The sequence below is a fragment of the Dendrobates tinctorius genome, unplaced genomic scaffold, assembly GCF_039654945.1.
Source record: "Dendrobates tinctorius isolate UK_male_01 unplaced genomic scaffold, ASM3965494v1 ptg000074l, whole genome shotgun sequence".
Taxonomy (NCBI): Eukaryota; Metazoa; Chordata; class Amphibia; order Anura; family Dendrobatidae; genus Dendrobates; species Dendrobates tinctorius.
Window position 1 is genome coordinate 855,298 of NW_027361742.1, and position 20,485 is coordinate 875,782.

Genomic DNA, 20,485 nt, shown 5'->3' on the forward strand with positions numbered 1-20,485 from the left:
TTATCACGAAGGATGGGTTTTAAGGATGATTTTACATATAAACACACACCTCCCCCTCGCTTATTTGTTCGGTCATTTCTGAACGGACTATAGCCCTGTAAATTAACAGCTCTCGTCCAGCCATGTCTCAGATATCCCCACCATGTCATAATTATGTTCCAACAACATTAACTCCAATTCCTCCATTTTGTTGGCGAGACTTCTGGCATTAGTATACATGCACTTTATGTATCTCTCTGTACCTCTATTCTTTCTTAAATTATTAACTGTTCTAACCCCACCCCCCATGCCACCTCCACCCCCAATGTCATTATTTGTGCCCAGGTCTCTATCTGCACTGTCTTCCCCTCCTATAAAAGGAATACCCTCCCCCCCCGTCCCTAGTTTAAACACTCCTCCAACCTTCTAGCCATTTTCTCCCCCAGCACAGCGGCACCCTCCCCATTGAGGTGCAGCCCGTCCCTAGCGTAGAACCTGTAGCCAACTGAGAAGTCGGCCCAGTTCTGCAGGAACCCAAACCCCTCCTTCCTACACCAATTCCTGAGCCACTTATTAACCTCCCTAATCTCCCGTTGCCTCTCTGGCGTGGCACGTGGTACAGGAAGTATTTCCAAAAATACCACCTTGGAGGTCCTTGCTTTAAGCTTACAGCCTACTTCCCTGAAATCATCTTTAAGGACCTTCCACCTACCTCTAACTTTGTCATTTGTGCCAATGTGCACCATGACCGCTGGATCCTCTCCAGCCCCTCCCAGTAATCTGACAACCCGATCAGTGATGTGTCGGACTCGAGCGCCAGGTAGGCAGCACACCGTTCGACGATCCCTGTCTTTGTGACAGATTGCCCTATCTGTTCCCCTAATAATTGAATCTCCCACTACCAGAACCTGTCTGGCCTGCCCTGCTCTCCTATTTCCCCCCTTACTGGAGCAGACACTCCTCCGGCTTTCAGAGGACATGCCTTGCTGCAGCAGTGCTACTCCTGCACTAACACTCCCCTCATCTGCCAACTTAGCAAACTTATTGGGGAGTGCCAGATCAGGACTAGCCTCCCTGGTGCTCTTCCCTCTACCCCGTCTTCTAACTGTCACCCAGCTAGCTGCTTCATTGTCCTGCAGCTCCAACCTAGCATCCCCCCCCCCTCATCTATCCCATTGAGTGTCTGCTCAGTGAGCAGAAGACTCCTTTCCATATTGTCTATGGATCTCAGTGTTGCCAGCTGCACATTTAGATCCAGTATCTGGGCTTCCAAATGCACAACGTGCTCACATCTTGCACAGCAGTATGCACCCTCGACCGGCTGTTCAAGGATTTCATACATGCGGCAAGACGTGCACTGGATGGCATTGGCAATAGTGGAGCACATCCTAATGGGGATTGCACCAGACAATAAGATAAGCAAAAATAAATTAAAAAAAAAAAAAAAGTATTAATATAACAGCAATTCAGTAAGACCTCCCTTGGAAACTCCCTGAATCCAAAGTCACTGAATTTCAAGTCACACACTTACCACAGTTCGCACTTACGCTCAGGTCACACTCAGCTCGTTCACACTCGCTCAGGAAGAAGATTTAAAAGAGTTTTTTTTTTTTTTTCACTTTTTACCAGCACACCACCTTGCTGCTCAATGCACTTCCAAAAGGAGTTGAGCCCCAACCAGCTGCCCCTTATAAACCCTTAATTACTGTATGAACTCCCACCCTTAATTAACCCCTTGTGAATATAGTTACACCTCAAGATTTAAATGCAATATAGTTTACCCTTAAAAACACAGATAGTAAAATAAGAGATTAACCCTGAAGAGAGAAAATATAGGTTAAACAAGCCCCCAAAGCCCCGCAAAAATTGAGCAGGTAGAAAGCACTCAGCAACTTACAATTCAGCAACTCACACAGGTATTTGTTAAAGGTTTTCCAAATACCTCTTCACTGAATTTCAAGTCACACACTTACCACAGTTCGCACTTACGCTCAGGTCACACTCAGCTCGTTCACACTCGCTCAGGAAGAAGATTTAAGAGTTTTTTTTTTTTCCCCTTTTACCAGCACACCACCTTGCTGCTTAATGCACTTCCAAAATGTATAGAACCAAAATTAGAAAAATGTTGTCTCTGTCCAAATATATATGGACCTAACTGTATGTGGCGCTGTTCACACTATGGCAATGCACAGCATCCAGGTTAACAGCCTATTAGTTACGCCCTTCTATTAGATCAGGCGGGCTGCCCAGCGCTATCAAGATGCATCCCATATGAACAGACACCACAGTTTACAAGACCAAATGGGCCCAACTGCACCCCGAATAAAAAAGTGCAAAAAACACATTAAAAAATGTGAGGTATTAGTTCATATTTTAGCCAAAATACATAAGCTCGTAATCCTCGTCACGGATCCCCACGTTTACGAGTCCCTAACACTAAACAGCAATAGCACAAAAAGAGGTCTTGAAAATCCTCCAAAAATTAAAAAATGCAGCAAAAAAGGCAGAGATGCTTACCTGCCAAGGCCTCCAAACAAATGCACTATCAGGATGCAGTGGACCCATATAATTAAGATGGCGGCAACACAGGTGCAATAATTTATTATAAAAGAAAAACTGAAATATCACATGGTCATAAGTATTCAGATGCTTTGATCAGACACTCATATTTAAGTCACATGCTGTCCACATCCTTGTGAAACTCTTTGAGATGGTTCTACTCCTTCATTGGAGTCCAGCTGTGTTTAATTAAACTGATAGGACTTGATTTGTAAAGGCACACACCTGTCTATATAAGACCTCACAGCTCACACAATGCATGTCAGACCAAATGAGAATCATGAGGAGCTGGCCAAGGAGCTCAGAGACAGAATTGTGGCAAAGCACAAATCTGACCAAGGTTACAAAAGAATTTCTGCAGACTCAAGGTTCCTAAGAGCACAATGGTCTACATAATCCTTAAACGGAAGAAGTTTTGGACCACCAGAAGTCTTCCTAGACCTGGTTGTCCAGTCAAACTGAGCAATCGTAGGAGAGGAGTCTTGATAAGAGAGGGAAAGAAGAACCCTAAGATCACTGTGGCTGAGCTCCGCAGATGCAGTATAGAGATGTCACAAAGTCAACTATCACTGCAGCCCTCCACCAGTCAGGCTTTTATGGCAGAGTGGCCTGACAGAAGCCTCTCCTCAGTGCAAGACATATGAAAGCCAACATAGAGTTTGCTGAAAAAACATATGAAGGACTCCTAGACTATGAGACATAAGATTCTCTGGTCTGATGAGACAAAGACAGAAATTTTTGGTAATAATTCAAAGCGGTATGTGTGACGAAAACCAGGCACTGCTCATCACCTGTCAAATATAATCCCAACAGTGAAACATGGTGGTGGCAGCATTATGCTAAGGGGTTGTTTTTCAGCTGCAGGGACAGGATGACTGGTTGCAATTGAAGGAAACATGAATGCGGCCAAGTACAGAGATATCCGGGATGAAAACCTCTTCCAGAGTGCTCTGGAACTCCGATTTGACCGAATGTTCACCTTCCAACAAGAAAATTAACCTTACACACAGCTAAAATAACAAAGGAGTGTCTTCAGAACAACCCTGTGACCATTCTTGACTGGCCAAGCCAGAGCCTTGACCTAAACCCAATTGAGCATCGCTGGAGAGACCTGAAAATGGCTGTCCACCAACATTCACCATCCAAACTGACAGAACTGGAGAGGATCTGCAAGGAAGAAGGGTAGAGGATTCCCAAATCCAGGGGTGAAAAACTCATGGCTGTACTAGCTCAACAGGGTGCTTCTACTCATTACTGAGCAAAGGGCCTGAATATTTATGACCATGTGATATTTCAGTTTTTCTTTTTTAAGAAATTTGCAAACATTTCTACACTTCTATTTTTCAGTCAAGATGGGGTGCAGAGTGTACATTAATGATAAAAAAATGAACTTTTTTGAATTTACCAAATGGCTGCAATGAAACAAAGAGTGAAAAATTTAAAGCTGAACTGTATATAATATGACAGCTCAGCTTACTGTCAATACAGCTATGATGTAAGATCTGAATAAAGTGCAGTAAACTTGCCATTCTGATTATGCTCTACTGATTGTTTTATATTCTTTTTTTTCCAGATGGCTTCTTTGAGCACAGGTAAATCTATCAAACTATCTATCTGTCTATCTAGCTGTGCAGTAGCATATAGTGTAAGGATTTACTCTCTCAGGTAGGCATTAGGTAGGGTTCACACAGGCAATGTGGTTTGGTCCAAACAGGTACAGTTTTATTGCTTTCATAAAATTCCAAGGGATTCAAAACCCAAAACAGCCTATTCTGACCACAAAGGTATCACAGCAAATAAACAGTTCATTTAGCAGGGCACATACTGTATGTCAGTGCAGGCTTACCTGAACAGATTACGGTCCTTTCTCCCAGAGCAAACTTCTTGGACAGAAGAGTATGATCCCACCACTCTCAGCATCCCCATCAGACCTAGCTCCAGCAGCTTCCAGTGCCAAACAGAAGTGTTCAACTCTGGGTATAGTTCACACTGAACAGGCTGCAGCATCTCTACATGGTTCTCTGCAGCTCCAACACACAGACTGCTCAGCTTTCCCAGCTGACCCATGCAGTCTCCATTCAGAGAGAGACCCTGGCATGTCTCTATCCCAGCTATAGCTCACATTTTGGCTGGTCATTCACCAGGAGCACACTTAACACTGCTCAACATCCAGCAGATTGACACACCTAGTGATCACAGGCCCTGTTTCTTAGTCAAAACTAGACAGGTGCATCTAATCAAGACCAACAGTGCTGGGATTTAAGCCTGTCCTACTTGGCTTGGCTACAATAGTCGGCATATCATACCCATTTCTACTTACCATACTCTATTTCTGTATATTTTAAAACACTCTAATTCGACTCTATTCAAGTGTATTGCTGTATTGTAAGTAGGAGATCTCTGAACACTATAGGAGGTTGTGACAAGATATATATGCCTCCATGCGCCACTTGAGGGAAATTTCTGATGTAAGTAATGTAACAACTCAGCTCCATCGATTTTGATGCAGGGAGAAATGGGAATAAAAACTCCAAAAATTGCAAAAATTTTGCACAACTTCGAGTTGGGCAAATTTTTTGCTCCTTTTCAAAGCAGTTTATATCAGAATTCTGAATAATTTGCTTTTATTAATCGGGGCCTAAGTCTGTGTCTTGGAAATAGGTACATTTTTTTTATCTAAGTCACATATCAAACTTACTTATGGAAGTCTATGGGTTCAGAAAACTCATTAACAGTACTGTAATCCATGTACAATCTATGTGGTGTCCATTTTTTTTTAAATTTGTGGTAGGTAGGAGAAACTTTGCAATTACTGATGATAAAAATTATGAAAATGTGATTCAGAACACTGATGAAAATCTGTTTTTTTCCTCAAAAGTTAAAAAAAAAAAACAGATGTCTGAATGAGGCCTAAATCAGGACAGTTATACACTGAAAATATATTCTCTATACAGCGATCTTGTGCAATTTATTGAATTATTGTGCTTTTTTTTTTTCAAAAGAAAAGGACAACTTTTATAAATGTTTCTCTTTTTACCTTCATTGATTCATCGTAAAAAGATGCAATTTTGTGAGTAGAGCCAAGTCAGTAAGAGTCAAGTCAGCCTCTGATTATAACCAGTTTTCACTCGCTGAAAACAAGTGGCTATTCAAACATGGTGGTTTTGTAAGCTATACAGTAGGAACAAAACACTTGCCCTTTGGGATTTTTGAGGTCCATTTGGGTCGCCCTCACACTCAGGGCTGTGGGGTACTCGGTACCGGGCCGGTGTCAGCGGGATGTGTCACAGCAGCAGTGACCCGGTCCGTGGCCCTGGGCGCCCAAATAATAAGGGAATCGAATGGTGGAATGTAGTTAATGGAATAGTTCGTGACGCCACCTGTGGTGTTCGGCAAGTGAGATGTTGAGCCGACGCTGCATGCAGATCCACTGGGACTGATGGTATGTTGCAGCCAAGATGGTGAAGCTCCCCACAGGCGGAGCTGTAGTCCCAGGGCAGTGTAGATGTAGGGGCAGAGGAAAGGTGCAGGCGGTGTGGAAGCTGGTACCCAGATGTAATGGCACAGGGTGTGTTGGTGCAGGAATAATTGGAGGACACCAGGGCCTGTAGTTCGAAAGCTTTACTCACAGTCTGTAGCACACACAGATGCCTGCCTCCGTGCCGTGTCCTCCGGGTCAGGGACTCAGTCAACCTCCAGATCAGATGGAATGCTCCCTTCCAACACTCCGCCAACATGTACCTTCCTGAACGTCTCCTCTTATAGCGCCTTTAAGTGAAGTACTCCTAGTACTGAGTTACACTGGAGTTCCTCCTGACAGATGTTCCCAAGAACCTTACTTGTACGGCAGACAGCTGTAGCCTGCTTCGGGGACTCCTCTCTCCTGAGTCTCGGCTCACTATCCAAGTTGCTGTTGTGCCCTCAAGTCTTAGATGGGAGTAGTGCATTTACAGCTCACTACTCCACCGGTGTCTGCTGTAGGACCATTAGTATCCATACAACCTCAGGGACCGGTCCCCGGCCTTGCACTTAGAACTTCTCAGCAGGGTCCTCTCCTAACCCACGTCCTCTGTTCCCTTTTTCTCCTACGTTCCGTACTTGTCTTTCCTTCTTATGGAAGATCAGGTTTCTGTTCAAAGTCTTTCTTCTTCTTTCCTTTCCCGTGCCAGCAGACTCAGATCACTGAGATCTGCTGCAGCACCTCCTTCCTCCATCCCTCTCTCAGGGATCTTCTCTCCTCACCCTCCTGACTCTAACTCTCTACTCACTACTGACTCCTGAAATCCTACACCTTCCCGTTCTTTATGTATTCTAACTCCACCCACCTTCCAGCACGTTTCGTGTTCCAAGCAGGGAGCCACCAAAGGTGCTCTGCTACACTCCAAGCAGGGAGCCGCAATGTGGCTTTGCTGAACTACTGTGTTGTGTGGGATGCAAGTGTTTCAGCGTGGTCAGGAGCCTCCAACCTACCTGGATGGTGGGGTACCACACCTCAGAAGAAGGTGCAGTACCTCTGTGGCAACTGAATCTGCAGGGGCGCTACACATTCACCTTATGGTGTTCTACCCCCAAACCATCCTGGTACTTACTGAAACTAAGCCGTTTCCTCTCTGTTCACCATGCCCACCATGTCTTCTTCATCATTTGTTTTGCAGACTTCTCAATATCCACATATGATGTCACATCGAGAAGTATATATGTTAAATGGACGAAAGTTGCTGGTGCCACATCATATGGCATTACAGCATCACCTTTAATGTCAGCATCACAGTCTGCATTTGCTGTATTCAATCCCACAACAATTATGGGAACTGTAACCACCTTGCTTCCTAACACTAATTATACAGTAATTGTAGAAGCCATGGACAAAGATGGAAATACTCTCGCTCACGCGCAGACTCTACAGCTTACAGGTTAGCGACTTTCCAGTTGTTCTTCCTCTTAAACTTCTATATATTGACTTGATTACCTCCGGTTCTCATTTCTTGCAGCTCCAGACGTCCCTGTTATTGACCAAGCATATTCTAAGCTGAGTAATAGTATCACAGTGGAATGGGCAGAGGTGTCTGGAGCTACTGGCTACCAGGTCATCGCTCAGGCTGGACAGCTGTTCTTTGAGTCCTTTGTCAGCAATTCCCCAGGAACAGTCACTGGTTTACAAGCTGCTACATCCTACAAAATCATGGTGAACTCCATCAACTCAGCTGGAAAGAGTCAACCTTCTCCTCCTAAGTGGGCAACTACAGGTAATTGCTGTATGGACAAAATGCTGGTAATACTGTTACAAAAAAAAACGTATTATGTCTCAGCAACATCGAGGTAACAATCATATAAATGTGCATCAGTCAACATGAATATTTATCAGGAAAGATCTGATCAGAAACCATCCCCCTGGTAAATCTCATAGTGATGAACATTACAAAGGAAATGAAGCATTATACATAGCACAAGTCAGTGCCCAAGTCAAGGGATTGCCTGTGTAATGAAGGAGAAGATTTCTAACGTGAAGGATGAAATTTTGCATGCTTTCAACTCTGGCTAAGATTTCAGGATCCAGCCCGGTTCTTTTTCTGGAGTGGTTCCAGAAGAGTTTTTGAAGATATTTTTTATGAAGTGTTTTTTTTTGTCAGCCTTTTCAGTTGTCAATACCTGACTTGTAACAGAATTCATCAAAAATTTGGCATGCACCTTTTTCCCCACTAGATTCTTTATCAAAACTTCTGCAGCTATAAAAACAATGCTTCAAAAACTCCATGTATAAAATAGCAAAGTGAATTTCCCATTAAAATTAATAGGATGAGTCATCTATGCATTTTTGAAGCAGTTTTTAAAAGGGGTTTTCCCATTAACAAAATTACATTTAATCCATAGATCTTGGAATAATAATTTCCACAATTGGATGTGTTTAAAGAAAATGTTCCTGTGCTGAGATAATCTTAGGCTGGTTTCACATTTGCGTTTTTTTGCGCTGGAAAAAAACGCATACGTGGGCATGCGTTTTTTCCCCTATATTTAACATGGGTGCGCATACCTGCGTGCTGGTAAGCGCACGTATGCGATTTTCATGCGCTGCGTTTTTTTGGGGTGTGCGTTTGTATTTTCCAGACGCAGCATGTTGCATTTTTTGGCCCTGCAAAAAAGCGCATGCGCACGTATGCGCACGTTTTGCGCTAAAAATGGCCATTATAGCCTATGGATGCGCATACGTGCGCACTGGCATGCTCATGTATGCGTTTTTTTGCACATGCGTTTTTTTTTGTTAACCATGGAATTTAGGGGTTTGGGTTAGAGTTAGGGTTAGTTAAGGGGGTTTAGGGTTAGGGTCAGGGTTAGGGTTAAGTATGGTTTGGTTAAGGGTTAGGGTTAGGGTCAGGGTTAAGGTCAGGGTTAGGGTTAGTTAGGGTTTAGGGTTTGGGTTAGGGTTAAGTATGGTTTGGTTAAGGTTTAGGGTCAGGGTTAGGGTTAGGGTTAGGGTCAGGGTTAAGGTCAGGGTTAGGGTTAGTTAGGGTTTAGGGTTTGGGTTAGGGTTAAGTATGGTTTGGTTAAGGGTTAGGGTTAGGGTTAGTAAAGTCATGGTTTGGGTTAGTGTGAGGGGCCACCTAATGTTGGAAAAAAACGCAAACGCGGTAAAAACGCACTAAAAACGCATACAAACGCATAAAAACGCTGCGTTTTTTTCATGCATGCTCATAAAAATGCTTGAAAAAAACGCAGCAGTTGTATGCTTTTTTATGCGTTTTTTCAATGCGTTTTTTTGCGGGAAAAACGCGCTGCAAAAAAAAGCAAGTGTGAAACTAGCCTTATAAATGTGTCCCTGCTGTGTACTGTGTAATGGCTGTGTCTTACTGTGCAGGAACATGGTCTGATCATACTACAGGTCCTGGGCAGGGGAGGAAGGAAAAGAGTATAAAGACATTACAATCGCATGGAATCACAGCGGATTCTTTGTTTGAAGTAAAAGATTGATTAAAGGTACAGTCACACTTAGTGATGTACCAGTGATCCCGACCAGCGATATGACGCGGTTAGGATCGCTGGTACATCGCTAAGTGGTCGCTAGTGAGCTGCCACACAGGCAGATCTCACCAGCGACATCGCTGGGGACGGGGGTCGCTACTTACCTGTCACACTAGGCGATCATGCGTCCTCCCTCGTCGCTCGTCTCTCCACAGGAAGCGCCGCAGGAAGTTGACGACGAGAAACAGTCCTGGACGTTCTCGCGCGATCAGCGATAACCAGCGGGGGAGCGGGTCGTAGGTAAGTATCAGAAACAGCGATATCGCTAGCAATATCGCTATAACGTCACAAGTTCCTGCACGGTCAGACACAGCCATTACACAGTACACTGCAGGGGCACATTTATAAGGTTAATCTCAGCACTGGAACATTTTATTTAAACACATCCAATTGTGGAAATTATTATTCCAAGATCTGTTCATTAAAATGAACTTTTATTCATGGGAAAACCTCTTTAAGGGGGCTTTGAAGAGAGTTTGCTCAGCTCAAGAAAACAAAAATAATCAATTTGAACAGTCTTTGACTGAAAAGCAAAAAGGAAATTGTTAATATTAGAAGCTGATTAAGGCACCAAAACAGACAGATAAAGCACTACTTCACTTAAAGGGAAGCTATAATCGGAAATTGACCTATTGTTTAAATTAGGTCTTTATGTTACATGTATTTTTAATTTACTTTTGATAATGCTATTTTTCATGTCATGATTTTTATTTAAAAAAACAAACAACCCCCCCCAAAAAAGAAAAAAAAATGTCATTTTTACTCTGGCCACCTTTTGAGACTCGTACTTCCTGTCCTTTCAGGCTGAGTTTTCAGCAGTCTCCTTATCATCAGAGCTAGGATTAGAATGAGTGGTATCACCTCTATACACAGCTGATAACATGGGATTAACCATTCATAATATGTGGTCTCCCTGTCCCTTCACAATGATCTTTGCACACGCTCATTAGATTCTTCAATACAAAAGAAGGGATGAGTCTTACCATTGTGGCTAATGTACATGTATCGTCTCCTGAAACAACAGAAAGTTGGAGTCAAAAAAGTCCCAGTGGCCAGGTGAAAATTTCAAGATTTCTGTTTTTTATTTTTTAATAACAATTGGTACACGTAAAAAAAAATTCCAAAAATATTTAAAAAGTAGATTTAACACAAAAATGTGATCTAATCAAGAGAACATTGTCTGATGATGGCGTCCCTTTAAATCCTGAAATTCTAGTTGTGTATAAAGGCCCCGTCACACACAGCGATCTCGCGAGCGATCTCGCTGTGTGTGACGGGGATCAGCGACCGGCCTCCCTGCCGCTTATCGCTGATCTTGCTCTATCAGCCTGGGCCGTTTTTCGATCGCTTGTCTCCCACTGGCCAGCACGCATCGCTGCATGTGGCAGCAAGAGACCAGCGATCAGCGAGGCTGGTTTCTAATGTAAACATCGGGTATCCAGGAGCCGTGGCTCCTGGATACCTGATGTTTACATTAGAAACCGGCGTCGCTGGTCCTGATCGCTGGAGGGGCTGTCTGTGTGACAGCTCACCAGCGATCAGCCTAACGATGTCCCAGCGATACCATCATGTCAGATCATTGGTGGGATCGCTGGGACATCGTTACGCGTAACGGGGCCTTAAGTCATGTATAACCAATGCCTCATTATTCCTCTGACATTCTGTGGGGTTACAGGAAGCAGAGGTATTCTTAGTAGAGTCTGTACAGTGAAAAGGTGCTTATCTGCCCATTTTGGCCATAGGCGGTCTCTAAAATATACTGTAGCTCAGAAAGCACAATACATATATCACAGTATGTGTGTCACATAAGCGGAAACCAGGCAACATCTGCAATAATGTACGGAGTACTAGTTGTGCATCTCTTTAGCTATTTTGGTAGCCATGTTGGTGTGATACGCGTAAATAAGTCACATTTTTTTATGACTCACTGTTTTTCCAATAATCTAGTGCTGGCATCTCCATCTGTCACCGTGGAATCTTCTGGCAGTGACTCGATCGGTGTGAGCTGGCAGCCAGTGCCATCTGCTGTTTTGTACTCCGTTTCTGTGATGAGATCAGATGGATCTGGCAGCAGATGGAACCAAAACTCCACGGCTCTGTCCCTCAACTTCACCTCTTTGGATCCGGGCACTATATATACAATTAAAGTTCATGCGTGGGATTCCAGAGGGATTCCAGGAGATGATACTACCTACAACCAAATAACACGTAAGGACAATATCAATGCCATTTTTATGCTAGGTAACTTATCTATCGTCATTTATTCATGTCACAGTATGTGGATCACTCTTACTATAAGTCAGTCCAACTCATTTCTAGACATCAGGTATGTCTTTAGTTTCTAACCTGCCATGGCATATAAGTAATACTTCAAGCCTCACCTTTGCAAATAATGTATTTTGTATTTCAAGGTTATATTTTTATGGTGGTTTGTTTTTTTTAGGTCCACTTGCTCCAACTGATGTTCAGATTACATTCAACAGTGGATCTTTGGAAGCTACATTCTCTGTATCCAGGGGTGAAGCCACGACCAACTACACCGTGCTTCTTTCCAGTGGAGCCACCACTGAGGCCAGTGCCACCTGCACAATGTCAGTGTCTCCCTGTACAATCTCCTCTCTGCTTTGTGGCATAGAATATACAGTGTCTTTGGTAGCAAGCAATGAAGCTGGATCTACTCCATCTGCAAAGACCTGGAATCTCATGTCAGGTATGGACGGTATTTGTTTCAATAATACAGATCACACAAGCTATCCTGGAGACATCATTACACATTATGAACCTCCAAATATTGGGGGAGACCTATTACCAGCTTTGCAGCAGTTTCCTGGTTTACATATAGTTTGTCCTACACCATATTTGGGCTAACATTTATAACTTTTCCCCTTCACACCACTTTTCAAAAATGGTGAAAAAGTGGACAAGGCCAACAATTCTGGATTTCACATTGACACTTCATATACAGTATATATTTGCTCATGACAGGCATAGCTATCTATCTAATATCTTATCTATCTATCTCATATCTTTCTATCTATCTGTCTGTCTGTCTATCCTTTTTTCATAAGAACTGACCAAGCTGCATTAAAATTATTAAAAGGGATCTTGACAGCAGATTCATGTTACCCAAATCACAGACTGCATGAATCCAAGTTTGGCTCCATCATTTCATCCATAAATGTTTCATTCTGAATTGCTGCAGCCAGGTACCATACCACTAGTCCAAGAGGCCATAATTGACAGGTCTCTCCCTATACACACATGTAGGGAAACCCCTGTCAGTCAAGGAGAGTGGATGGGAGGTAGCCATCGGAAACTAGCCTTTTGGACTAGTCACTCTTGTGGCATAGTTCCTGGCCGGCTTTTATAAATGTTTGTTTTTTATGAAGTGCTGCAGTGTTTCAGAGTAAGGGCATGTTCACACATTTAGTATTGGGTCAATATTTGACATCAGTAATGGTAAGCCAAAGCGCGGAGAGGAACAATCAGAGGTAAAATATACTAGAAACACATCCCCACATCTGTAGTTATCGCCCACTCCTGGTTTTGGCTTACAAATACTGATGTAAAAAACTGACCAAATACTGAATGTGTGAAGGTGGCCTAATGCATAGTGGATCTGGCTGATGTGATAGAGCCAGTATCAGATTCATGCTGTCCATGGTTGGAGCAGAATGAATCAGCTGTCAGGTTCCCTTTATGGAGCTTGCACCTCTTAACTTTTTTAGCATATCTTACCTACTGTGAGAATCATTATAAGACTGGCATGTCAATGTGAATACTTTTCTGCCCAGTGATGACAAAAGTATTCTCAGAGTAATACCTTTATTGGCTAACCAGAAAATAATATGTTTGCAAGCTTTCAGAGCACAGAGGCTCCTTCTTCAGGCATGATTACCCCAATGTGTACCGTTCAGAAAAGTATTCGCATCGATTTTTCTGGCTAACACGGTACCACAATATTATTTGCTATTGTACATCAAGACTGGCATCTAAAATGGCAGTCTTTGTAAATCCCCCCTGTGATCATAATCAGGGTCGGACTGGGGTGTCTGGGGTCCACTAGGGGAATGGACTCTAGGGGCCCAACCTACAGCTATATGCAGATATCTGTAAGTCGTTATCCCCATTATAGTGGAGCATCGACTGTAATGTAATGCACAGGGGGATCCTGCACATCTACTGTGCACCCCCATAACTTGGATGTATAATTACGGTAGTTTACTTTAAAGGTTCTATGGTTAAAACAAGTTATCACCGATCAATGGGCTTCACAAGATAGGTGATGGTTTAGGTCCGACCATTAGAAACTGCACCGATTGGAAAAATGGGGAAGTTTTATCCACGACAGGACACTTATCTCCATTTTAAAATGCAGCAGCAGTTCAGAAGTCTGATCGCAGTTCCATTCATTCTCTTTGAGGCTTCCAGAAAAAAATAAGAGCAGTGCTCTAAGCCACAGAATGAATGAATGGATCAGTGGTCAGGTCGAACATACTGCTCCAGCTTAATAGGGATAAAAATTTCACATTCTGCCGACTGTGTCCCAGTAGTCAGACCCTCCCACTACCACCAATCAATACGTTATCACTAATCCTGTGGTGAGGTGATTACTTTTTCACAGGAGAACCCTTGCAGCATATCTGACGCTGTGATCCAAGTACCTAATCTCAAATGGAAATAAAATATCTTCTAATTAATATCAGAGAGAACAGATGACTGCCATATACAACACAATCCACTATACCAAGACCAATAATACCCCATACAGATAAGAAATACCACCACACCATGAACAGATCACATAGTGACCGAATAATACTACATATTACCAGCATATAGGCACCAAATAATACCGCATACAAGGAGTACTACCGCCACGCCATAACTAGACTACACATTCCACCTCATAGTGACCGAATAATACCACATATAGGGGATAAATACCACTACACCATGACCAGACCACATATTACCATCACATAGTGACTGACTACTACAATATTGATCATGAATACAAACCACAATACTAACAACACTGTTATTACCAACCGTAACTGTAATCCTAACTTTAGCCCCAACCCTAACCTTAACTTTAACCCTAACCGAAAAATGGAAAATACTCTTTTAATTTTATTATTTTTCCCTAACTAAGGGGGTGATAAAGGAGGGGGGTTTGATTTACTATTTATAGCAGGTTTCTATGTTTGGCAGCTGTCACACGCTAAAAGACTTTTTATTGCAAAAAAATAATTTTTGCATCACCACATTTTGAGAGCTATAATTTTCCATATTTTGGCTCACAGAGTCATATAAGGTCTTGTTTTCTTCGGGACAAGTTGATGTTTTTATTGGTAGCTTTATTCTTCGGGTCAGTACGATTACAGTGATACCTCATTTATATCTTTTTTTATGTTTTGGCGCTAAAAACTATTTTATAGAAAAAATAATTGTTTTTATCACTTTATTTTGACAGCTATAACTTTTTTATTTTTTCGTTGATGACACTGTATGGCAGCTCTTTGTTTGCGGGACAAGATGACGTTTTCAGCGGTACCATATATATATATATATATATATATATATATATATATATATATATGTCATTTTGATTGCGTGTTATTTCACTTTATGCTCGGCAGTATGATGATAAAGCATTGTTTTTTTGCCTTTTTTAATTTTTTTTTATTGTGTTCACTAAAGGGGTTAACTATTGGGACAGTTTTATAGGTCGGGTTGTTACAGACGTGGCAGTACCAAATATGTATACTTTTTATAATGAATGGAAGCGGAGATGCAGATGGTGAAGTTCACATTCGTTGTTTATTGCGATATTTGTGGAACCTCAGGACCACGGTCCGGGGGGCTCCGAAGGGGGCATGACTAAGTGTCCCAGACACCTGTAGTAAGTCCCCTCGAACAAGGTCAGAATGGAATGTCTGGAGAACATCGGTGCTACCTCCAGTTAGACCCCGGACATGTGGCAACTATCACAGCGGGACAGACGGATAAAAAGTTTGACAGGTATGGTGGAGCTGACCGATGGGTTCCGGGTACGTGGGTATAAGCTGGCACTGACATTGTCCAGATGTGTTCGGATGGCTGAGTAGCGGAATGACGACGGAACTGGCGTAGACGGTATGGGCGTCGTCCTGGACAGCTGGGTAACAGGTAACTGACAGTCTGCAGAGACAAACAGTGTAAGCAGAGTACTTGGCAGAACACTGCAGAAGCACAGGCATAACAACAGCAGAACCGGAAGCTAGCAACAGAAGATACTTGTTGCTTCGGCGCCCTCCCTATGGCTGAGGGGCCAGAAATAGTAATCAGTACCACGCTATTGGTCAGAGACATTTTTGAAAAATGTGTGCTGTCCCTTTAAGAGACCGGGAGCATGCGCGCGACCTAACCACTCTCCCCGGGGACTTGCTGACAGCACGCCAGGAAGCAGAGGGGAAGGAAAAAGCAGAGGCTGCGGCAGGACGGCGCAAGTCCCGATGGGGACCTCGCGGAGGTATGGGACTGGGGCTGTGTGCAGCAGGACCGGGACAGAGCGTAACACTTTTATTGTTTAGATTTTTTTTTTCATTCAAATATTTATTTAGTGATCAAATAAATATTGATTTTTTTTTTATTTTTTTTTTATATATTTTTACAATTATTTTAACTTTTTTTTATTTCATTCTAAGTTTTACACTTTGTCGCACTATGGGACACTCATTTTGTGCAGGCTGATCACTTCTATAGCATGCAGATCTGCATGCCATAGAACCTGTCAGCGCTGCAGTTTCTATACACTAACCTGAGAGACGTCCTGACATGCACTGCACGTACACGTGTGTCCTACAGCACCTGCTGTGTAGTACAATAACTGCTCCTCTTACCGCCCCACATAATACTGCCACCATTGTGCCCCTTACATAGTAATAATTACCCCTTTATGCTCTCTAGACAGTAAAATTCCCCCCTAAAAAATATTAACGGCCTGTGCTAGTTCCCTCCACATTTTGTCCCTAAAAATAATACCCCATATGCAACTTTGATGGTCACAATACTCTGAGTGCCCCTATAACAATAATGCTTAAGTGCTCATGTGGCGCCCCCAGGAGTAAGGCCGCCACAGTGGCTTTGCCTTCCTCCAGGGAGGGTAATGCTAGGCTTGGAAGCAGTGAAGGGTCTCTTTCGCAGTTAACCTGTACATGCAACACAGTTCCACTCCAGGCCAGCAAGGGGGACTCTGAACCAGAATTGAGGGGAGTAGTGCTCTCTGAGGGCCAAGAGTGCAGACGTGAGGGAGAAGCGCGGAGATCGAGCGGAGAGGAAAGGCTCATCTCCAGTGAGAGCGCATGAACTGGAGCCTGGTCTCCACGGTTGTATGGATACTAATGGTCCTGCAACAGACACCAGAGGAGTAGGAGGCTGTAAATGCCCTACCCCCATCTAAGACTCAGAGGCACAACAGCGCAGAGTGAGCCAAGAGAGGAATAGTGGCTACAGCTGTCTGCCATACGAGGAGTGCTAGTAGAAGAGAATTAGGAGGAACTTCAGTGTAACTCAGTACTAGGAGTACTTCACTCAAATAAGCGCTAGGAAGGAGACTGCACAGCCCATCTGCTGAGAGAGAATCCCTGAGCTGCTTCCATGCTAGCTTGCTCCGCTACGTCTGTAATCAGGACCCTGGACTGCACTTATCAAGTAAAGGTACAGAAATTGCACCCTGCTGTGTCTTTGTCTGCTTCCTACCCTTCCGGCACTGCTACATCCCCGTGCCAATCACATCTACACTGCCCTGGGACTACAGCTTCACCTGTGGGGAGCTTTTACATCTTTGCTGAACCATACCATCAGTCCCAGTGGATCTGCATGCAGCGTCGGCTTAACATCTCACTTGCCGAACACCACAGGTGGCGTCACAAACTATTCCATTAACTACATTCCACCATTCCATCTTCCCTATTACTTGGGCGCCCATGGCCACGGACCGGGTCACTGCTGCTGTGACACATCCCGCTGACACTGGCCTGGCCCGGTACAGAGTACCCCACAGCCCTGGGAGGGCGACCCACCCACTTAACATTTAATAATGTCCTCTGAATCCCCCCATGTACAGTAACAATGGCCGTAGCATCGCTGATGTCAGCAGGCAGTCATATGATGACTCTTTTGGCTTCTCTCAATTCTCTTCTATTGAGAGAAATCAAACCTTTTTCGTGGACATGTGCACATAGCAAACATGGGGTCCATGACCATCTGATAACACCAGTGATATTGGGGACGCATGCAACAGGTGGTCCCTCTCATGATTTGGCAGTCTGCAGTCACATAAAGTCAATGCAGACATTTATTCCAAGCCATAATTAACTATAATAATATATTGCTTATTATTAAAGCACCACTCCAGCTGTGTTTTTTTTCTCACTGCTAGAGTGGTGCTTTAGGCGCAAGTCCCCTGCCCCGGTCATACACTCATCATCTGGCGTATTCACCGTTTTTGGCACTGCTCCAGTCCCATGGCTCAAACTATTGAGCGCAGCTTCTGACTGGCCAGAAGTTAGAAGCTACGTCACAAGCGCTCAACGTAAGTCTATGAGAGCCAGAAAGAGGCAAGAACGGGGCCAGAGCGAGGATCTCATAGACTCACGTTAATTAGAGACCTCTGCACCGCTCCATGAAACACTGGAGCAGTGGACAGGTCACAAAGTGCAGGAGATGGAGATGAGCAGCGGCGAAAATAGATGAAAACGCCAGAAGGTGAGTATCAGACAGTCGGTAGAGGTCTTGGATTTTAAGGCGCCACTCCAGCGGTGAAAATAAAATAAATGCTGGAGTGGTGCTTTAAGGGGAATCTGTCACCCTCTGGGATGTATATGACCTATTAATTTGGGCACACAGGTAAAAGAAATGTTACACTAGTCCTACCTGTCTGCCTCATATTAATGGTCTTGTTGCTGAGAAATCTTATACTCATTCTTTATGTTAATGATTTCTTCCAAGGCTCCGGGGCGTGCGGTGCTGTAAGAAATCCCTGCCTCCTGTCCTCATTATAATACTACCCCCCTCCCATATATGTAAGCTATGGCCCCAGAATCCCGTGCCTTTGAGTCACCACAATATGAACCTCATTCTCCCTTCTGTGGGCTCTGCATTCATTGATCTTCTGCGCAGGCGAGTCATTGTGACCTCCAGTGTGCGCGCCGATGATATGCTCTCCCCACTTCCTCCCTGCAGTCATCGCTAGGAACCATGGGTACATGGTGATGACTATGCAGGGAGGAAATGGGGAGAACATCATATCAGCGTGCACACCAGAGTTCACTGGAGCGGAAGTCACCAGCGACTGCGCAGAAGATCCCTGAATGCAGCGCCCACAGAAGGGCGGATGAGGTACATATTCTTGAGGGAGTGTAGGGCGCCAGATTCTGGGGTCATAACTGATTGTAAGGTTCTCAGTCTCTTTGGACATGTTTTTGAAACTTAGGTTTTTCCATCGGACATTTTGCTTTCTGTCCTGTTGCAGCTATCTTGCCCTCAGTTAATATGGAGTTTCCAGCTTTTATGTTCCCGCCCTGATTCTCTCCCTCTTGCCTTTTAAGCGGCCTCAGGTGATCAATCTGTGCTTCAGAATCAAGTCTGCTGTTAGCCTGTGACCTGGCTCCTGGAAGCCTTGGACTTGGTACTCCATCCACCGCCTGCTGATGAACTTGTGGACACTGGAAACTTGCTGCCTGCTAAATTCACAGTTACAAGGGAAGTAACAGAGAGAGAATCAGGGCGGGAACATAAAAGCTGGAAACTCCATACTAACTGAGGGCAAGATAGCTGCAGCAGGACAGAAAGGCAAGCCCGGACGCCTGCCCCAAAGGGGCTACAGGGAGGGCGCACATGACTAAGGAGGGATGCTAGGCCTGAGGGTTAGTGAAGGGTAAGGTGTAGTGCTTTTGTGTTTGTGGGGAAGGTGTGGGTTGGAGCTATGGGGCTTATGGTGCAATGTGAGTTGGCAGGGAGTGGTCAGTTGTGGGATGGATATATAGGGCAGAACTGTGGGAGGATGGTCATTCCTTACCTTGCAGACGTCCGGAATCGTCAGCTCCTCACATCTGGGACTTCAGCTTGAATCTTTGGATCCAGAAGATGGAATATCTCGTGGCACAGATGAAGAGGATGATGGAGCAGCGCGGCCAGCAGTGGATGAAGGAACAGCTGCAGCGATGGTCTGGTGATGGCGACGGCGGAGAAGATGGGACCCCTCTGCCTCCGAAGCGGCAGCGACGATCACGGCCTCCTGAGCACCTCAGCCCGGAGTTAAGTTTGCAGCGGAGGATGAGCCCCATTAGCAGACCTGTTGCAGAAGATATTGCGGGGCCGGAGCCAGAAGTCGAAGCAGGCAGCAAGGTAACGGGGCGGTGAGGGACGTGGCCGGCCTCCCCTCCATTTCGGATCGCGCCACACAGTGGTGACGTGCACGTCGCGGCCACGTTACCCAGCGTGGTCACCTGACCCGGCGCGGTCATCGGCATCGGTGGACGGCGGTGACGTGACGCGGCAAGGAGCCCGGTGGCGAGGTGGTGTGTGACTTCACCGGCCTCATTTCCTTTCTCGCGGCGCTGGGGGGAAGCGGGCGGTGGCTCGGTCATGTGGCCACCCTTCAGCTGCCAAGGGCCACAGGTCATGTGGTCCGGCGTCGCGTTCCCCCGGCGTTGGGTGCCAGATTCAGGAGGTGTTGCCTGCGGCTGGAGCGCCAACCTCCCCCCCCCCCCTGTTTGAGGCTCCGAGCCGGTGACTTTTTGCCATGCGTTCCCGGACGGACAGTCGGTCTGGGCGCTGGCGCTGTGGCCCAGGAGGGCTGCAGTCGGCGTAGATCCATGGAGAAGATCGCAGTTGCGGTGCTCGACGCGGAGGACACGTGACGGCTGTTCCGTGGGGTTCTGCG

General features: G+C 44.8%; 1 protein-coding gene across 1 annotated transcript in view; it reads left to right on the plus strand.

Moving 5' to 3' along the window:
- The window catches only part of FNDC7 (fibronectin type III domain containing 7), a 70,062-nt gene that overhangs the window by 15,444 nt on the left and 34,133 nt on the right, over window positions 1-20,485 (plus strand). The window contains exons 2-6 of the mRNA XM_073582862.1: window positions 4,112-4,130; window positions 7,194-7,451; window positions 7,530-7,784; window positions 11,503-11,763; window positions 11,999-12,265. Of these exons, the coding sequence (XP_073438963.1) occupies window positions 4,112-4,130; window positions 7,194-7,451; window positions 7,530-7,784; window positions 11,503-11,763; window positions 11,999-12,265 (1,060 nt within the window). The remainder of the gene's footprint in view (window positions 1-4,111; window positions 4,131-7,193; window positions 7,452-7,529; window positions 7,785-11,502; window positions 11,764-11,998; window positions 12,266-20,485) is intronic.